General features: G+C 38.0%; 1 protein-coding gene across 6 annotated transcripts in view; it reads left to right on the top strand.

Annotated features, from left to right (window-relative positions):
- The window catches only part of FAT1 (FAT atypical cadherin 1), a 138,621-nt gene that overhangs the window by 61,450 nt on the left and 57,409 nt on the right, over nt 1-19,762 (top strand). For all 6 annotated transcript variants that reach the window (XR_015729110.1, XM_034401509.3, XM_034401512.3 and 3 more), the window contains exons 3-4: nt 8,172-8,486; nt 19,006-19,067. Coding sequence is in view for 5 of the 6 variants with exons in the window: in XM_034401509.3 (XP_034257400.2) it covers nt 8,172-8,486; nt 19,006-19,067 (377 nt within the window). In the remaining variant the exon portion in view is untranslated. The remainder of the gene's footprint in view (nt 1-8,171; nt 8,487-19,005; nt 19,068-19,762) is intronic.

A 19,762-nucleotide genomic window follows, 5' to 3' on the forward strand; every position in this document is an offset into this window, starting at 1 on the left:
GACTGAGGCAGGTCTTGAGAATGTTATCTGGGATGACTTTGATCCTGTGACTCCTGATGACATGGACAGGATTCTGGGTAGACTGAACGCGACCACATGTTTGTTGGACCCGTGTCCCTCCTGGTTAGTGCTGGCTTCTTGGGAGGTGACACGAGGCTGGCTCCATTATAAATGCTTCATTGAGTGAGGCGCCTTGAAAGAGGCGGTGGTGAGGCCTCTCCTCAAGAAGCCTTCCCTGGACCTGGCAGTGTTGTCTAATTATCGTCCGGTTCCAGCTTTCGTTTTGTGGCGAAGGTTGTTGAGAGTGTGGTTGCGCAACATCTCCCCCAGCACCTGGATGAAATGGTGTATCTGGATCCGTTCCAGTCGGGCTTCAGGCCTGGGTACAGCACGGAAACGGCATTGGTTGCATTGGTTGATGATCTCTGGAGAGCTCGGGACAGAGGTTGCTCCTCTGTCCTGGTCCTATTAGATCTCTCATCAGCTTTTGATACCATTGACCATGGTATCATGCTGCACCGGTTGGAAGAGTTAGGGGTGGGGGGACACTGTGTTGCAGTGGTTCTCCTCTTTTCTCTCTGACCGGTTGCAGTCTGTGTTGGCAGGGGGGCAGAGGTCAATCCCGAGGAGCCTCATATGTGAGGTGCCACAAGGGTCGGTCCTCTCGCCCCTTCTGTTCAACATTTATGTAAAGCCGCTGGGCGAGATCATCCGCGGTTTCGGGGTGAAGTACCACCATAGGCTGACGATACTCAGCTGTTCATCTCCACCCCGGATCACCCCAACAATGCCCTTGAAGTGATGTCCTGGTGCCTGGGGGCCGTGCGGATCTGGATGGGGAAAAACAGGCTCAGACTCAACCCATCCAAGACCGAGTGGCTGTAGTTTTCGACGTCCCGATATAGTCAGTTGGTGCCATCACTGACTATTGGGGGCGAATCACTGGCCCCCACAGAGAGGGCTCGCAACTTGGGCGTCCTCCTGGATTCACGGCTATCTTTAGAAGAGCATTTGACGGCCGTGACCGGGAGGATTTTTCATCAGGTTCGCCTGATTCGCCAGTTGCGTCCCTTTCTGGATCGGGACTCTTTACGCACGGTCACTCATGCCCTCGTCACTTCCCGCCTGAACTACTGCAACACTCTCTACATGGGGCTCCCCTTGAGGAGCACCCGGAGGCTCCAACTGGCGCAGAGTGTGGCCGCGCGGGTGGTTATGGGAACGACATGAAGTTCCTATGTAACACCTCTCCTGCGCAAGCTGCACTGGCTCCCGGTGGTCTTCCGTGTGCGCTTCAAGGTCTTGGTTACCACCTTTAGAACGCTCCATGGCTTAGGACCTGGCTATCTACGGGACCGCCTGCTGCCACCAGTAGCCTCCCACCGGCCAGTACGCTCTCATAGAGAGGGGCTCCTCCGGGTGCCGTCAGCCAAACAATGTCGACTGGCGGCCCCCAGGGGTAGAGCCTTCTCTGTGGGGGCACCTACTATCTGGAATGAGCTTCTCCCGGAGATACGGAGGATCCCGGATCTACGCATCTTCCGCTGCGCTCTCAAGACCTTTTTATTCCATCAAGCTGGCCTGGCCTAATTTTTCCCTTTTTTCCCTTTTTAAAATGCAAATTTTAATTCGTTTTTAATTTATTGGGGTGTTTTAAATCTGTCTTCGGCCAAATTGTTTAATTCGGTTTTATTCTGTTTTAAAATTTTGCATTTATGTGTTTTTATCTTGTGGCTGTTCACCACCCTGAGTCCTTCGGGAGTAGGGTGGTATATAAATCAAATAAACTAAACTAAACTAAACTAATTAGGTTATTCTTATCCAAGGAAGAGGATAGTATATATAACTCTTGTAAGATGAGTATAAATGTTCCTTGGCCACACCCTTATACTTGAGAAAGGGCTTGGAGGAGGTGCCAGGAAAGGAAACATTTAGAACATAACACTGCCTGCTAAATTGAGACTGCAGTGGAGACTACAAAGTAATCTTTTTGAAGCCTTCATTGCTACACAATGCAATAAGCATAATTAAAAGTTGTGTCTCATAACAGGCTCTATTCATTCATTCATTCATTCATTCATTCATTCATTCATTCATTCTCTGCCCAGCTCCCAAATGAGAGGGACACTCACTTTTCTGGGACACACAGAAAAATCTAAATATATATATTAAATATATACAACAGAACAAAAAACCAAAACAAAATAAAATTAAGCGAAGAAACAAAAACAAGGCCTGGAAGAACAACAGATCTTCATTGATTTCCTGACTGAAATAATGGTAAAAGCCACAAAAATTTTGGTGGGGGAGCGGATCATTCCTGAAGGCAGGAATTGCAACAGACAGATTTTCAGCTGTCTGCTAACCTATTTCCTCACTTGTGGTTTTCCAGAATATCAAGCAGCTGTACAGAAATGAAAAGTATCTAAATATACTTCAATTAAATATTGTTTCCAGCTTTCTTCTAAGAGGATTTTTTTCTGACTTGGAGTTAAATTTATAAACAGCATCATGCACAGAAAAATTGTTTGTTTTGCATTTGTGGTTTTCTTTATCAAGAGAAAATGGCTAAATGATTCATTTAGCTAGTCAGCTCAGAGTTCCTTATGATAATAATTAATTCAACAGTCAAGATGGAGCAAGTGCAAGACACAGGAATACAGCTTTCTGAAAAGCTTCAGAGAAATATTAACCTAGGTTTTGTGTTTATTTTTAAGGAAACTCTACAAGAGGGAAAGAATGTATTACTTTCAAGAAAAATATGAAATATTTGTACAGAATGAGTATTTGTTATTGAGACATAATGCTGAAAAGAAATACAACTTTAAATGGAACATTATTATGATTTCATTGGGTCCATGGAGATTCCTTAATAAGGTACCAAAAGAATTCTGGAACAGTCTCTAGAGGGACAAGATACAATTTGACATTTTGATTCTGTATTGAATATTCTGCAACATAGATCTTTTCCGTAGGATGAGGACCCCTTTCCTGTCTAATAGCATAATAAGCTTCTTTGTCAATGTTATACATTTTCTCCATCTCTTACAGCCTAATAACCTGCTTATTACTTTTCAGATATACATTTCTATTGTTTTTACTAGTGTAATATTTTGGTTCTTTTTTTTAAAAAAAAGGGTAAGGTGATATTGTAGTAATCAGAAATTATGACCCATATAAAGTAGGCATTGAAATGTCTACTATCATGCTAAGCACAAAAAGGCATAGTGATTACATTTTTCTCCTCTATATTGTAGTTTTGAACATCTGTCCTTTGACTGTAATGGTGATGCAATCTTTAAAATGTAATAAGATTTAATTTCATAGAGTCTGCCTACCTAAACAAAATCATTTTCATATTAATTTGTCAATTTTGACAAAATCATCACTGTGACCTTGGATGTTTGATAGTATAACTCTGGAAGATTAAATATATATTTGCATTACTGTCCTAATGGAGCCATTTATCTGATTATTCTTTGCAGATTTGTCACTAAACTGTCACTACCCACTACCTGCTACTTTGAACAGCAGTTTTTGTACATTTCTTCAAATTTACACAATTTGGGCTGTGTTCTCTGTATTCCTATTAATCTGCTTGTTACTTCACACCCTCACATTTCTCCCCATTCATAATAATGGTTGCAATCAATACCCATCACAATCATTTAATTCCTCTGGAATTTAGCTAGGCCTTAGTGCAGATTTATCCAAGCAATCCTAGAATGTTCTTCATCTACTAGATATTGTAGGATCTACCAGTTTTGTAACATAATTGTCAGATATCAACTACTGTCTCAACCAACTAAAATACAGTAGTTATTGTATGCTAAGGATTTGTGTTTCTACTGTAGACTGGCTTCCTTTAGTTGTAGTTGTTGTAAAACAATGAAATATGTTGAACTTTAAGAACACTGGAATAACTCTGGCCCACGGATTAATATGATTTTGGATCCATGTTTTCACAGGGTCAGAACAGATTACAAAGAGTTGAAACAAGTGTGTAGTATGACAAAGGAGCCTGAGAAAGATAGAGTTAGAGACACTTACTAAGAATACAGTGAAGAATTAATAAATGATTCCTGGACCAAATAAAAACAGACTACTGCTTTGAAACAATGATCATTGTTATTTGGGCATTTGAAGTAAGTTTGGTTAAGGTTAGGACGGGTTGATGAAAGTAGATGGAATGGATGGAATTACTGGCATATCCTTGCAAGAGTTGCAAATTATTATTTTACTAGAGTCAATTCAGTAAAATTCTAATGAGCATTTGTCTATGCAGTCAGTAGGAGACAAAAGTTGACATAAAATAATTATTAACTTGGCATTTAATACTAAATTTCTTTCTGAAGTACCATGTTACAACAATCATATACCTCAGAAGCTAGGTGTCATTAAAAAGGAGTCACAGAATTCTTTGCTTCTGCCAGACATCCTGGGAATCTTCCATTTTAAGATACAATTATAGGATCAACAGCTTTTGGAGCCAGCTAAGCTGTAACTCTTTGATTTCTTCATTCTGTGTATTTTCTTGCATTCTACCCATCATTTCTTCCATCTTCTCCTTTAACTGACAAGGCCTTTATTTGCTTTCCCAATATATACTGTATATAAACCTTCAGATTAAACTTTCCTTCAGATTAAATAGAATGGAATAGAATAGAATTCTTTATTGGCCAAGTGTGATTGGACACACAAGAAATTTGTCTTGGTGCATATGCTCTCAGTGTACATAAAAGAAAAAGAAAAACCTTGCTCTAAACAGTAAGTTTATTTTGGAGTAAAAGAAAATATCATGAAATGCTATGAGTTAGTGCTGCCTATATAGTGAGATTCCAAGTCAGTATTAAGGGTTGAATTATATTCCTTAATAAATCAGTGAACAAGTATGTATTTGACTAATTCAATTGGATTCTTTTTATCAAGTTTTGAGAATTGTCTGGGGAACATCTGACATAGTAGGTCATATACATGCAGAAATATTGAAAAGGGTTCACAAACTTTTAAGCTCCACTATAAATTTGAGGTACCATTGCAACTTGCTATAAATATATAGGTTTGAATATTAGAAATGTTTGGATAAGGCTGATAGTATGGATCTTTCCAACTGAATATTTCCCACTCTTCTGCATAAAATAATATCATGGGTGTTGCTATTTGTCAGTACATAATTGGCAGGGTCTGTTGCTAAGGTGAGTCATCTTTAGTTTCTGTGCAAGATTCAACTGGGTTGGCTGGGTTACAACATGACTTGGCTTTCTCAGGATAAAGCCGGAATCACTGATAAGATCAAATTGTAAACACTAGACTAGAAGAACTGCGACAAAGAAAAAAAACCTGGAGGAGTCTGGTACCACCTTTTCCAACTAAGCTTATGTATGCTTATTCCTTTTAATAAAATTAGCTGGAAAATTAGTTGCTACCCTACTCTTTCTGATCAAAGTGAAGTTCAAGAGATGTTCTGGCATGCATATAGCACATTCTTCCTGTCAGTTAAGATCTCTTATGCCACATTACTTTCTCCATTATGCAGGGAGAAACTAATTACAAAAAAATTGCAAATCGACTGGACTGATTGTCTGGAAATATTTTGGATATCAAAGAGGTGATAATTTCTTCACTGGTCTGCTGATAGACATTGTAACACAGTTCCCTCAAGTTCATTCAGACAATACCTGCTAGCTTCAATTATCTCTGAAATGCTCTTCTTTTTTCTAAGTCTTCTTGTAGAATTTCTAAAGGAAAATAAAATCTGACAGTGTAATATTATATTAGTGATAATACATCTATATTGTATGTACGATGTAAAGGCTTTTCTGTTTTGCAGTCTACAGTAGATGGTGATTAAAATATGCAAGTATTAATTTGAATTGGCTGTGTTACATAAATGACAATTTGACCTGCATTAATAACTTGGCTTTGCATGATTCAAAGCAATTAGCAGTTTTTTCTCTAATAAAATTGGATCATTTTTGCATGAAGAACAAAAATGAAAATACGTTCAGGATACAAATTTCTGTTACTACCCGTCTTACTTGCTTTTCATATTGTTTCATCACTATTACTTTTATAAATGTTTTCTGCAGTGACATCTGGTGGTAATTCAGACATTTTTAAAATAACATTTGAAACTGAATTCAAATTAAACCTATTTATAACTAAGTATAATAATTGGTTATCTTTTTTTAAGTAAGTTTTTTTAAGTAAACGAGATAGGGTTAGAAACAATTTTTAAAAAGTTTTTGTGGTTGAATTGAACCAGGCATCCCTTCAGAGTTAATGTTGGCTTGTAGTGAGTTAATCCTGGTGCTTATTATCCTTGTCCTGTCTTTGTATTAGATAGCCTGTTGTTTTTTCTTTTTCAAATATGCTTTCATGGGAAAGAGATAGCATGGAATAAAAAAGAGAAAAAAGATTTGAAATCTTGGTGACCAAAAGTCCTGTCATAGTATAGCTCAATATAGTACATGATGGTCAGACTTTTTTGGAATTAGGAATACTTAAAATATATTAATCAATAAGATCATTAATTCTTTTTTGGTGTTGCTATGTTGGGATTGAAGCGCCGAAGAAGCATAGTGAAAACCAAATATGGAGAATGGTTAGTTGTTAATGTATGGGTGTTGTTAATGTATGGGTGTAGCCAGATCTTCTGAATGTGTGGTTTAATTTATTGACTTTTATTTAATTTGTACATTTGTAAACTACTGTAGTCAGTTTTATCTTTTATGGAAGCAGCCATCACATAGCCAATACAGTAGTAGTAATACTGCATAAAATAACAGAAATACTGTACATATATCAGGTTTCCAAGTGATGAAACACATTCAAAAAAGAAATATGCAAAGTCCATCTTCCAAAATAAATTTCTTTTATTTAGGTCAATTTATATTAAATTGGCAAAGTCTCTTGTAATTCCGGATCTGACACAAACCAGAATTACACCACATAATGTAATATTGTAAATTAGAAACATCCCACAAAAGTCACATTCCCCAATGAAAGCAAAATCAACCTTGTCCGGTGTCTTCAAATTCCACCTTCAGCTCTATATAATTTCCGCAAGAAGTCTGTAATCCCAGTTCTTGGAAGACTGCAGCACCGAAGGCCCAAACGCTGTCTAGAACAGGGGCCCCAACCTCTGGTCCATGGACCAGTACAGATCCATGGCATGCCAGAAACTGAGTCACACAAACAAGCAAAGCCCCATCCACTGGATGCATGCAGCATAGGAAAGCACACCCCCTCTGATCCGTGGGAAAAACCTCTCCATGGAACCAGTCTTTGGTGCCCAAAAGGTTGAGAGCCGTTGGTCTAGGACACAGTTTTTACAAGCTTCTGGACAGCCAAAAAGTGGCAGCTATCCTCATCTTGGGTCAAAGTGTCCTGAGAGGAGAGCACATTTCCCAGTGCCTAAACTTTAGGTTCTTTATCCGCTTTACCTGTCAATCAGTGCAGGGTTTCACTAAACAGTTCCTATGATTTTGGATTGAGTTCATGGAAATACAGTACTCAGTTCCAGCCTTATCATTAATGCATCTGAACAGGTATTGTTTAAATCTGATCAATAGGATAATAGTAAGGGGAAAGATTGAAGTTCATAGGTTCCTTTCTGTGAGAAGAAACACAGATGACATTCATGTTAACATAGTATGTTAATCGGTTTTTTGGCTATAATTGTTAGCCATGGCCGAGAAATGCAAGGGACTATTTCCTCACAAGCTTGTAATTCTCCTAAAGAACTGATGAGAATTAACCAGAGTATGCAACCTGTTTATAGTACTACTACACATTAAGGTACTTATTTCCTGCTTTTGCACATGAATATGGATCAACTGTGTTGATAGCTTAGGCAACATTGCCGCTCAGATATTATTTGGGATATATTTGATATAGACAATTATATGTACATTTAATTGTGCTGGTTTTTCTTTCTTATAATGCTGATTCATAATAACTAAACAAGATTTGAATTTTACTTCCCATCTGTAATTAACTGGCTTGAACATTATACTTTATATAAATATAGGAAGCTGTTTTTTTTTCTTTAGAGAGTAGCAAAAATAATTTTGACCTGTCCTATAGGGAAAAAGCATTTAAAAACTTACAAAGTTAGTTCTGATACTTCATACAAAAGTTTTCATCCTTTTTAATCTCTTTCTAAACAGGTACAATATTCACTGTTGATCTGCTTGATCGAGAGACTACTTCTCATTACTGGCTAACTGTTTATGCAACAGACCAAGGTGTTATTCCTCTGTCTTCATTCATTGAAATCTACATAGAAGTTGGGGATGTTAATGACAATGCTCCACAAACTACGCAGCCCGTTTATTACCCAGAAGTTATGGAAAATTCGCCCAAGGACATTTCAATCATCCAGATTGAAGCCTTTGATTCAGATTCAAGCTCTAATGAAAAGCTCACTTACAAGATTAGTAGTGGAAATCCACAAGGATTCTTTCACATAAATCCTAAAACTGGTAAGTAGTTGGCAGATATTATTTTGTGAACTTTACAGTAAATTGATTCTTTGGATTGTTAAATAGAATTTAAACTGCAGAAAATCATTTGAGACGGAGTCATTATATGTACCTGTATGAAAAATATGTGAATAATATTAGGACTGGTACGGCAAAACTAAAGGGATGCTCAGTGGCTAAGATGCTGAGCTTGTCGATCGAAAGATCGGCAGTTCAGCTGCTCGAATCCCTAGTGCCGCATAACGGAGTGAGGTCCCGTTACTTGTCCCAGCTTCTGCTAACCTAGCAGTTCATTGATGTGATGACAATATTTTAATAAAAATTATATATATCCACAACGTCATCAGCAGTTGAGCTTGATTTAATAGTGTTTTTATCTTTTAACACCTCTGTTATTCTTTTCTGAATGTACTTTGTCTTCTACTGGGGGTCAAATTCATTGAAGGAAGGTTTTGCACACATTACTTATTCCGCTTCCTTGAATTTTAAGAAATGAAATCAATTTATTTCATTATTATAATGAAAGTGCCACATGAAAAGTAAAAGACTTTGATTTAAGCTTCTCTAAAGAGAACAGCTCAGCCATATGAACCACTTGAATTCAAGTGAAGAAGAGGTTTGTTAATTACCTGGAGGCTGCAATCATTACATTGCAATATGCATCAAAAATCATTAATTCTCTATGGACTGGAGCCAAACTGCTCTAATTGTAGATGCATTTGCCTAGTACCAATAAATTTTGCTAGATTCCTATATAAAAAAGTATCTTGAGCTGAAATGTGTGCTGTTGTGCATTCTTGATTGTGAATGATAAAATTTATTTTTATTTGCCATATAATTGTCCTATAATAACTACTGTGTTCAGTTTAGTTTAGAGAGTGGTAGACTAGCAGTTAAGATACTGGGCTCGGGACCGAAAGGTTGGCAGTTTGAGATTCAAGCACCATGAGACAAGGTGAACTCCCATTCTTACCCCAGATCCTGCCAACCTAGCTGTTGTGGCCCGCCAGCAGCCAGCAGAGCTGGCAGCAGATTCGGACAGTGAGGAGGAACATGGGCCAGTCCTCTGTGTCACAGGCAGAGAGGGGGCCAGAGCTGTATGTCTTCAGAGTCAGACATCAATGAGGCAGATGAACAGCTGGAGCCTGTTCCCAATGTGCGCATGTGCAGAGTTGCCAGACGAAGGGAACAAATAAAGAACAGGGGTCAACTTGGGAGTAAGGCCAGATGTTGAATGGCCCCTCCCAGAGAAAATAAAAGAGGAACGAAAGGGGAGTGGAGTTTGCAGGAGACATTTGGTTCACTAATTGGTTTGTGCCAAGTTCTGCAGATATTGGCCTGTCAGCTCTCCAAGCCAGATAAGGTCTGTGACCGTAAATCCTCTCCTTAAAGACTTTGCCAGTTGTGAATGAGCAGAATTCACAGGACAATAATAAAACAGCACTTAATCCTTGGAAGTAAATCATGCTGCTTTCATAAATGGAATGGGAGCCATTGCATTGACACAGTACAGGTATAATGGGGATAAATATCAGCTTTAATTAATAAGATTACGGTTATCCTGGGATCAGCTGCCAATTCTGAACAGTTTTTAAAGGTTGCCTCTTATTACACAATGCAGTCAGAGGCTGCACTGTTTCTAATAAATAGACACTCAATTAAAGAGCAGAAAATCTAATTCAAGCATAGATTGGTTAAATGTGATTGAGAACATTATAGAATCCAGTGTAAGTTTCAAATCTTTCCAGTATGATAACAATGGAATTATCTCTATCATACTGATAACAATATCTTCATATTTTGTTAATTATTATTCCATTTACCAACGATGGGTAAAAGATCTTAAAAGGATATATGATTAGTGCATTTAACAGTTAGTCTCGCTTCAGCAACCTGTTCAGGATTAGAGTTATCATTTGGGGAGGGGAAAGCTCCCCCATATACATTTACTAAATAATGTATTTTATTATGTATTTTAACAATTATTACATGGCATTCTCCTCCTTTTATGAACAGACTAACCTAGTATATTTTTAGCAAAGATATGAAGCTGTTGGTAATCAGCTTCTCACAAGATTCTCATAAATTTAAAGGATTTATTACTATTTTGAATTAACTTTAGATTGCCAGCATCTAAAATGCAAAGTATAACAGCAGATAATTTATCATATTTCTGCTATCAACTCTCCTGGCCAACACTGTGGTGGGTCATCTGGAGACTGGGTAAAGAGACTTAGGAAAGTCTGCAAGCAAGTTCCAAAGATTTCAATTTCCAAAGACTTACTTGGTTTTGGAGGATCTGCTAACATCAGCTAGGTGGGCAGTTTAACCTAGAAAGGTATTTAGGACTTCCTGCCTTTGAGTTTTGCCCAAGGCAAATATTGTCTCTTCTCTTGCCCAGACTCAGGACGCATGTACTGTACAACCTACATCTTGTCTTCAAGGAAATCTACCTTTTAATTTGCATATTCTAATATTGCCTGAGTTTTTCATTAGACCAGAAGTCTTATATATTGTCTATTGTCTTACTAGATAATTTGGCAATACAGTTTACTAGTTTCAAATAATAAAAGTGGAGAAATAAAAATATTTCATCTAGATGAGCTTTATTTTACTAAGCCATATGGTGCATTTTGTTCAAGTATGTGCCTTTCTTGTTAAGAAACAAACAAACCTCAAAGTCAGATGATCTTGATTCTCAAACACAATGAAATAATCAAATAGATTAAAAATAGCCATCAACTACATTTGATTTTTATCTTTGAGCTTTCCTGTTTCCTAGTCCTTTTTAATTTAACCAAATGGAAATTAAGCAACAGAATAGTACATGAGTGGGGAGAAACTGAGACTAAAGAAATTTCACATAAAGTCTCATCAGAACTTCTGTATATAATTGTAGAACAGATGGGGAAATTGAAATACGGGTTGAATTGTACTTTTGGTTAAATAATATATAATTTGCTTTGGTAAGCAGTACAAGTGATCAATAGATTAGTTTTAGAATTAAATTTGCCAAAAGGTATAAATGGCTGCATTTTTCCTATCGCAGGAAACAAGGATTTGTTTTAACCACAACTTGTAGAACAAATTATGTAGAAGTCAATCATGCTGATCAGCAAAGCATTCATGGCTTGCCATCAATTCCTTCTTTTTAAATCATAGGACCTAAGCCTATATAATAAATAATGGTATCAAAGTGAGGTTTATTTTTCTAAAACAAGCTGGTTTTTTTCTTTGAAATGAAAAATCAGTTGAATATTGAAATATATTATTTTAGCTTTAAAGCATAACTATTGAAATAAAGTCAATTTAAGGGACTTAATTCATAAAACAAGTCCTCTAACACAACACTTGCTTAAAAGTTATGTGGGGGATTCATCCTAAAACAAAACTAATATGTTAGTAAAGTAATAAAACATTGAAATTTTGTCCAATCGGTCAAGCACTTTTCAAAACTATATAGGTATCATCTAGTTGAAGTCTTATCCTTCCAAAAATGTTGCCCTCAGCTGGCATTTTTATTTAAAAGTAAATATTTATTAAAAGTTGTTCAATTTATAATTTTATAAATGTCTGCTTTTTCCTTTCAAGAAAACAATATTTACAGTACTGTGAACAAGACATCTTTTATTTTTAAAATAACCAAATTAATTTAAATTCTATGCAATTAAATTCTTATTCGCTGTTTGAAAATTCATATAAAATATATAAAGTGCCCATAAACAGACTTTTGTAGTGAGTGGGTAAAGCTATGAGTGGCTAGTTCCTTTTGTTATACTCCAAATGTTAGTTTTATTATGTTTTGTTCTTGGGCAGCAAGCCAGTGTCTGGATCCTTCTTCTCATGTGGCATTATATGACTTAAAAGTCTAATTCTTGCAAAATCTGAAGATTCATTATCTTAACATCTTAATGCTGCTTAGAGACTGAGGAAGTAGTCTAGTACAGGCACATATGCACTCTAATGCCGGTACTTTGTAGTTTTGCTGAAACCAATTCTAGTGTTTCCTGACAGCTGATAACATAGTGACTGTTACAGCAAAATACCAAGTATGAGCTAAAATGGTAACCTTTGATCTAGCACATGAAGTCCTGGAGACTTCCTTGACAAACATACCAATCAAACAAGTTTGCCAGCATGTACTTTATTGACTTTGTGCTAAATAGGTGTGCCATCTGCTACCCATAGGGCACTGTTACTCACTTATTCATTCAAAAATTATACTTTAGGACAGCCCTTTGGATGTCAGTATGATTGAGGTTGTAACTCATTAAGCCTATTTATAATGCATATTCAGTTAAGGAAAACTTTTTAAAAAAAGATAAGGCAACAGATATACCGTTATAAAAATTTTATTATTATATTATTATTTATTAAATTTGTATACCGCCCTACTCCCGAAGGACTCAGGGCGGTGAACAGCCACAAGATAAAAACACATAAATACAAAATTTAAAAACCATTAAAATACAATTAAATAACTGTAATAATTGGCCCAGAAAACAAAATTTAAAGCAGCCCAAATTTATAAGACAAATTTAAAATTAAAAAAATTTAAAAACAGTTTAAAAAAGAGGTTAGGCCAGGCCAGCCTGCTGGAATAGGAATGTTTTGAGGGCATGGCGGAAAGTCCGCAGGTCTGAAATCCTCCGTATCTCTGGGGGGAGCTCGTTCCAGATGGCAGGTGCTTCCACAGAGAAGGCTCTTCCCCTGGGGGCCGCCAGTCAACACTGTTTGACCGACGGCACCCTAAGAAACCACAGCCACTCGGTCTTGGATGGGTTGGGTCTGAGTCTGTTTCTCCCCATCCAGATCCGTACAGCCTCCAGGCACCGGGATATCACTTCAAGGGCATCATTGGGGTGGTCCAGGGTGGAGATGTACAGCTGAGTGTCATCAGCATGCTGGTGGTACTTCACCCCGAAACCACGGATGATCTCACCCAGTGGCTTCACATAAATGTTGAACAGAAGGGGCGAGAGGACCGACACTTGTGGCACCCCACATACAAGGGGCCTTGGGGTCGACCTCAAGGGGGTCGACCCCCCCCCTGCCAACACAAACTGCGACCGGTCGGATAGAAAGGAGAACCACCGCAACACGGTGCCCCCCACCCCTAACTCTTCCAACCGGTGCAGCATGATACCATGGTCGATGGTATCAAAAGCCGCTGAGAGGTCTAATAGGACCAGGAAAGAGGAACAACCCCTGTCCTGAGCCCTCCAGAGATCATCCACCAATGTGACCAATGCCATTTCCGTGCTGTACCCAGGCCTGAAGCCCGACTGGAATGGATCCAGATAAGCCAATTCATCCAGGTACTGAGGGAGCTGTCGTGCTACCACACTCTCAACAACCTTCGCAACAAAGTGAAGGTTGGAGACTGGACGATAATTAGCCAACACTGCCGGGTCCGGGGAAGGCTTCTTGAGGAGAGGTCTCACCACCGCCTCTTTCAAGGCGGCGGGAAAGACACCCTCACTCAAAGAAGCATTTATAATCCCCTAGAGCCAGCCTCGTATAACCTCCCAAGAAGCCAGCACCAACCAGGAGGGTCCAATAAACATGTGGCCGCAGTCAGTCTACCCAGTTCCTGTCCACGTCTTCGGGAGTTACAGAATCAAACTCTTCCCAGATAATATTCTCAAGACCTGCCTCTATTATCCCCCCTGAATCTATCCAGTCAGAGTCCAGGTGTTCCCGAATCTGAGCGATTTTGTCATACAGATACTGTGCAAAGTCCTCGGTCTAGCCTCCAAGGGGTCCTCCTGCGCTTCCTGGTGGAGCAGGGAGCGGGTCACCCTAAACAGGGCGGCCGGACGATTATCTGATGATGCAATAAGAGTGGAAAAATAATTACATTTTGCCGCTTTTATTACCACCAGGTAGGTCTTAATATAAGACCTTACCAGTGTTCGGTCGGATTCAGAGCAACTGACCCTCCAACTGTTCTCCAGGTGTCTTTTCTGGCACTTCATCTCCCTCAGCTCCTCGGTGAACCAAGGAGCCAGGTGAGACTGGCGCCGGGTCAGAGGCTACAAAGGCACAACCCGGTCCAAAGCTCCAGTGGCTGCCCTATCCCAGGCGGCCACTAGGTCTTCAGTCGATCCATGAGCCAGAGCCTCAGGAAATGGCCCAAGCTCCGTCTGGAACCTATCCAGGTCCATCAGGCGCCTGGGGCAGAACCACCTCATCGGTGGTTGAAATGACATTATCTCAAGAATACTTGCATTTTTGCCCTATAATTGTTCTAATTTGTTTTAAGGCTGTAGAATGCAGTCTTGTCTAAATTTTCCAATAAGTGTTACAATAGAATTTACTTAAATTCCAGTTAAGCTGTATAACCTAATAGAACTATTCATGCTTAAAATGGAGAACATTCTAAAATGGGTTTCCAGGAATGTATCTCTGGCTTTTCAACTTTCCATTTAAAGGAAATTCTGTAACTGGCAATTCTAAAACTGTTTTAAGAAAACTGTAGTTCTATAACTCGATCAGCTTTATAATATACCATTATCTCTCTCTTTTGCTATGTGTTTGTGCATATAGAAGGGAACAACTATACTTGTAAGTAAAGTATACTACATTTAATGTTGACACGGCTATATATTCCATAGAATAGATTTTTGCATTATGTATTTTCACCATGTCTGTCTAGTTTGAACTAATTCCAAGAATGAGTATATAAAAATGCAGGAAAAGAGTAGATTTTGAAGAATGTTCTTAGACAGCCTTAAGATGAAGTGTTAACATAGATGGTGCCAGATGGTGGAATATGTTAATTGATGTCCAATCTGTTAGAAATCAAAAAATAGCCCTGCCAGAAGTATAGAGGTCAAAAAGACAGACAAAGTATATCCAAATGCTGTCTTATAATTATCTTTCAGGCTGTAAAATACAGCTGATGAGAGCCTATTCTTGTTATTTCTTTACTATTTTGTGAATGTTTCATACCAGTCTATTAAAAACACTTTTTAATTAGAGACTCAGCATAGTTAATAGTGCAAAAGGGCAATTTAATGATAAATGGGAAAGCTGTGTCCACATTTTAGCTGGAGGCATGAAGGAACTTTAGCCTGGACAAAGTCTGAAACCATGAGGCTAAAGGAAAACTACACACGTTTATTTCAACTCAGACATTTTTCCTTCGTGATTTAGAATTTTAAACAGTTTGCTTTCCTTACACTCTCCAGCTGAATGTATGGAAGTCAGAGGGGAAAAAAAGACAGGACCAATGTCATGTTCATTTCTCTGTCTTATTTGAAGCTATCCAAGTATTTAGCCAAACTGAAGATGACCACAGCCCTGGTCAAACTATATGTCATCATTAATTCTTTGTTTATATTTTGGTATTCAAAGAAAGAACCCTGAAAGAGAAAACAAATCTGCACCATTTGTGTTTCAAACTAGATATAATAGTCAAACTATTTTCTTTTATTTAAAAAAAGATGCATTTTTAAATCCCCATTAAACTTAATATGATCTCCATCTCACAAGGGACTGGGCAGCTTAGTGAAGTGATGGCTACCTTTTCTGGACTGAGTGCCCAAAGTTGCGTGCCCAAACCCCCAAAATGCAATGCACGTGTGGCCCCTGCGCATGCACCCCACCCCCATGCATGTGTGCATGCCCCCCACATGCCCCCTGCACGTGTACATGTGGCCCCCATGTGCACGCAGTGCCCCCCCACACGTGCCCTGCCCCCATACATGCCCAGCAGAACCCTGAAGACCAGCTGGCCGGCAAAAGGCACGCACACATGTGCAGCATAGCTAAACTGGGGTGATGGCTCACTTGCTCACAGAGAGGGCGCTGTGTGCCACTTCTTGCACGCATGCTATAGGTTCGCCATCACGGGTTTAATGGATGATTTCTCCCAGAAATATTTATTGCCCATCCCCATAATGCAATGCATACTTAAATTCACAACCGTTTTTTTTCATTTACTTTACAATTATATTCTGCTTCTTCTCTAAATGATCAAATTTGCTTAGATAGTGACTCTTAAAACAAATGTACTGTGTGAAGTAGGTTGGGCCAGTGGATCAGGTTACCTAATTTGCTGTATAGAAGATTTGGACTTTTATTTGGATCTCTCCACTCTCCTAAGCCCAAAGTTTCATGAATGTGTGTACACACTGTATTCCAGAGGGCTAAGAACTAATTGATTTTAAAATTTCTGTTTAAATGTTGCCATCTCTATTTTGGTATATGGTCGTACTTCTCTGCAGAATGCATTCTTATCTTGGATAAGGTTATCAACCAATTGCAGGTTAAAATGCTTCAAAGTTAATTAAATTGTACTACTCAGTAGCAACAATTATATTGTTCCTGTGGACAAATAACTAAGTAATCTATCCTGAATATCTTGGTGTTTTGGGTTAATTTGACTATCCTCAGTCAAAACCTTCATAAACTTTTCTACTTGTTTTGATAATTTGAAAAATCTATTTTTTAAAAAAAAAAATCTTATATTATTGTCATATTCCAGTTAATTTAAAAAATAATTCAAAGGTTCATAATTTGCCAGTATTTTGTCCAAAATGTTACGTTTCATTTCAGTTTAGTGGACATGGAGAAAGAAAATACAATTTATATTCAGTTAGAGCAGTTCATGATTCTAGGATTAGATGCAGTCCCGAAAGGCCCAAAATGTTTACTTTCGACAAATAGGAATCGTGATTTCACTATTTTTAGGAACCAAATGATATTGTCATATGTTTAAAGAATCCTAATTTTTCCATTTAGTCATGAAACTAAGGTGGAAATCCAGTGCCCTTGCTTTTATAGTATTATATTTGCCAATGCACTCTTGCCTACATTGAAAAATACTATTTAAAGTGTAACTGGGAGATTCGTCACTTGAGTCAAAGAACACAAAGGCAATTTTAAACTTGACATTGCAATTATTCCAGAAAACATTGGGAAAATATGGAGTTTATTGCATTTTAAAGTACAGAACAAATATAGACATTTAGTTAGTTAGTTAGTTAGTTAGTTTGTTTATTGAGTTTATTTATTGAGTGAGTTTATTGAGTTTGTTGCATTTTAAAGTACAGAACAAATATAGACATTTATTTATTTATTTATTTATTTATTTATTTATTTATTTATTTATTGTATGTATGTATGTATGTACCACCTATCTTGCTGTTTGGGAACTCTAGTTGGCTAACTGTAAATTATCAGAATAGATAAAAATGCATTTTTACATTTTCTATACTTGTTGCTACCCAGTTATTTATATTTAAAAAGACACTACAATTCTGGTATATAACTGACATTGGCCATTTCTTACCTACAAAAATAAAAGAAAATTGTATTATACTATGTAAGTTCCTTAAGTATCAATGACTCTTGTGTGAAAATACACACAGTTTGGTCCAGCAGGTTTACATGTTACAGCTCCCATAGCCAAGGAATGTTGGTTGGCAGGAAGTAGGAGACATTCCTTCTATGCTAGGATGACCTTGACTCTGATGGGCTTTTGTAAGGCCTTGAAGATATGGTTTTGTGCCCACGCTTCGGCCCCCAAGTTTGTGAAGGATTCTGCTGATTTTTTTTTTCTTAGCTGCCATATATTCCATTGTGTACTATATTGTTAAAAAAATTAATTGCTAAGAGCCATGGTGGCACAGTAGTCAGAATACAGTATTACAAGCTAATTCACTGCTGACTGCCAGGAGTTGGATTCTGACTGACTCAAGATTGACTCAGCCTTCCATCCTTCCGAGATCGATAAAATGAAGACCCAGATTGTTGGGGACAATATGCTGACTCTCTAAACTGCTTATAGAAGGCTATAAAGCACTATGATGCAATATAGAAGTCTAATTGCTATTGCTGTTCAGAGTCACTTATTGGAGATACGCGGCAATAGAAATTAAATAAGTGAATGAATTAACTATATTAGCTATATTAACCTTGCAAGGTGGACCAGACAGCAAACATAACCAGATGAGCTAAAGCTACTTTTTATAAAGTTACATTAACAGAAGTTTGCAAGTCTGAAAGAACTTCTTTCAACAGCAGTGTAAGAAATGATGCCCCTGGAGCAGGAGCTGGCTTGATAGGTTGAAGTAAAACAGCAATTTTCCAGGAAGAAGAGAGCACATTCCAGAAAGGGAAGGGAGACAAGAGGTAACACAGCCCTGAGCTGGATAGGAGACAGAGCATAAAAGTAAGGATAGCCGCTCCCTAGAATCTTTCAGATTATATCCATTAGGCTGGGTTTAGACTGGCAAGATTCTGTTTGCTATATGTAAGCAAATAAAGAACTGAACTCTGGCTGAATTCTTCAGTAGTGGTCTTCTCTTACTCTGCCATTAGCATTAAGACTTCCATCAAGTATGTCAGGAATGAATCAAATATTAAACAGGCTTAGAAAACACATATATACAAACTAATACAATACTTTTGTAACAAAATTAGATTATAAAATTGCAGTTGACAATATTCTCTTTTTCTTCTCATACCAAGTAATGGTTAATGAATTGATTTTTTTAATATATATTTACAGGTCTAATTACAACAACTTCAAGAAAACTTGACCGAGAACAGCAAGCAGAACATATATTAGAGGTAAATTATGCTGCTGTGTTCTTAGTACACTCCTACGAAAAATAATTCTGCTTATGGGGGGGGGGAGATGATATTTCTGCACAATACAGCCTCCTAAATATTTCTGCCCTTCTCCTGCTCTTTCCCCTGCAATGCAATGAGAGTGTACTAAATGGGAATCCATACAGTTCTAAGCCCTAGGTCTCCCTCTTCAGTCCTTGGGAGGAAAATTTGGGCTTAAATGTCCCTATGTGACTGCTGAGAGGAAGGGAGGTTTTGTTTTGTTTTTTACAAGACAGCTTTCCCTCCTCAAGCCTCCAATTACATGTATTGCAGTCTTAATTATCTGTTTGTCTGTTCATTCGTTTTGGCACACCAACATCCTTGTTCAAGGCGCTCACCCAGCTGGAGTCAGTTTTGTGGGGTTGAACTTTAGCAATGGAAATCAGCTTCCATTTCTTTCATGCAAACTGTCTGGGTATGATCTGAATATTTGCTTCCTATTATTATGCTTCACTGTGTCCATTTATACTTGGAACAGGAGCGCCTGCCATTGCAGTGATCCCAGTAAAACCTCCTGCAAATTCAATTACTCTTGTGAAACAGCAATCCAGCATTGAGCTTTTATTATATATTACATTAAAGTAATGCATTGTGTGCCATTCTTTAGTCAATTGTTCTAGAACCATGCCAATTCTGACAATTGGATGAAGTAA

The sequence above is a fragment of the Pantherophis guttatus genome, chromosome 8 (genome assembly GCF_059756535.1).
Source record: "Pantherophis guttatus breed Tessera chromosome 8, ASM5975653v1, whole genome shotgun sequence".
NCBI classification, from domain to species: domain Eukaryota; kingdom Metazoa; phylum Chordata; class Lepidosauria; order Squamata; family Colubridae; genus Pantherophis; species Pantherophis guttatus.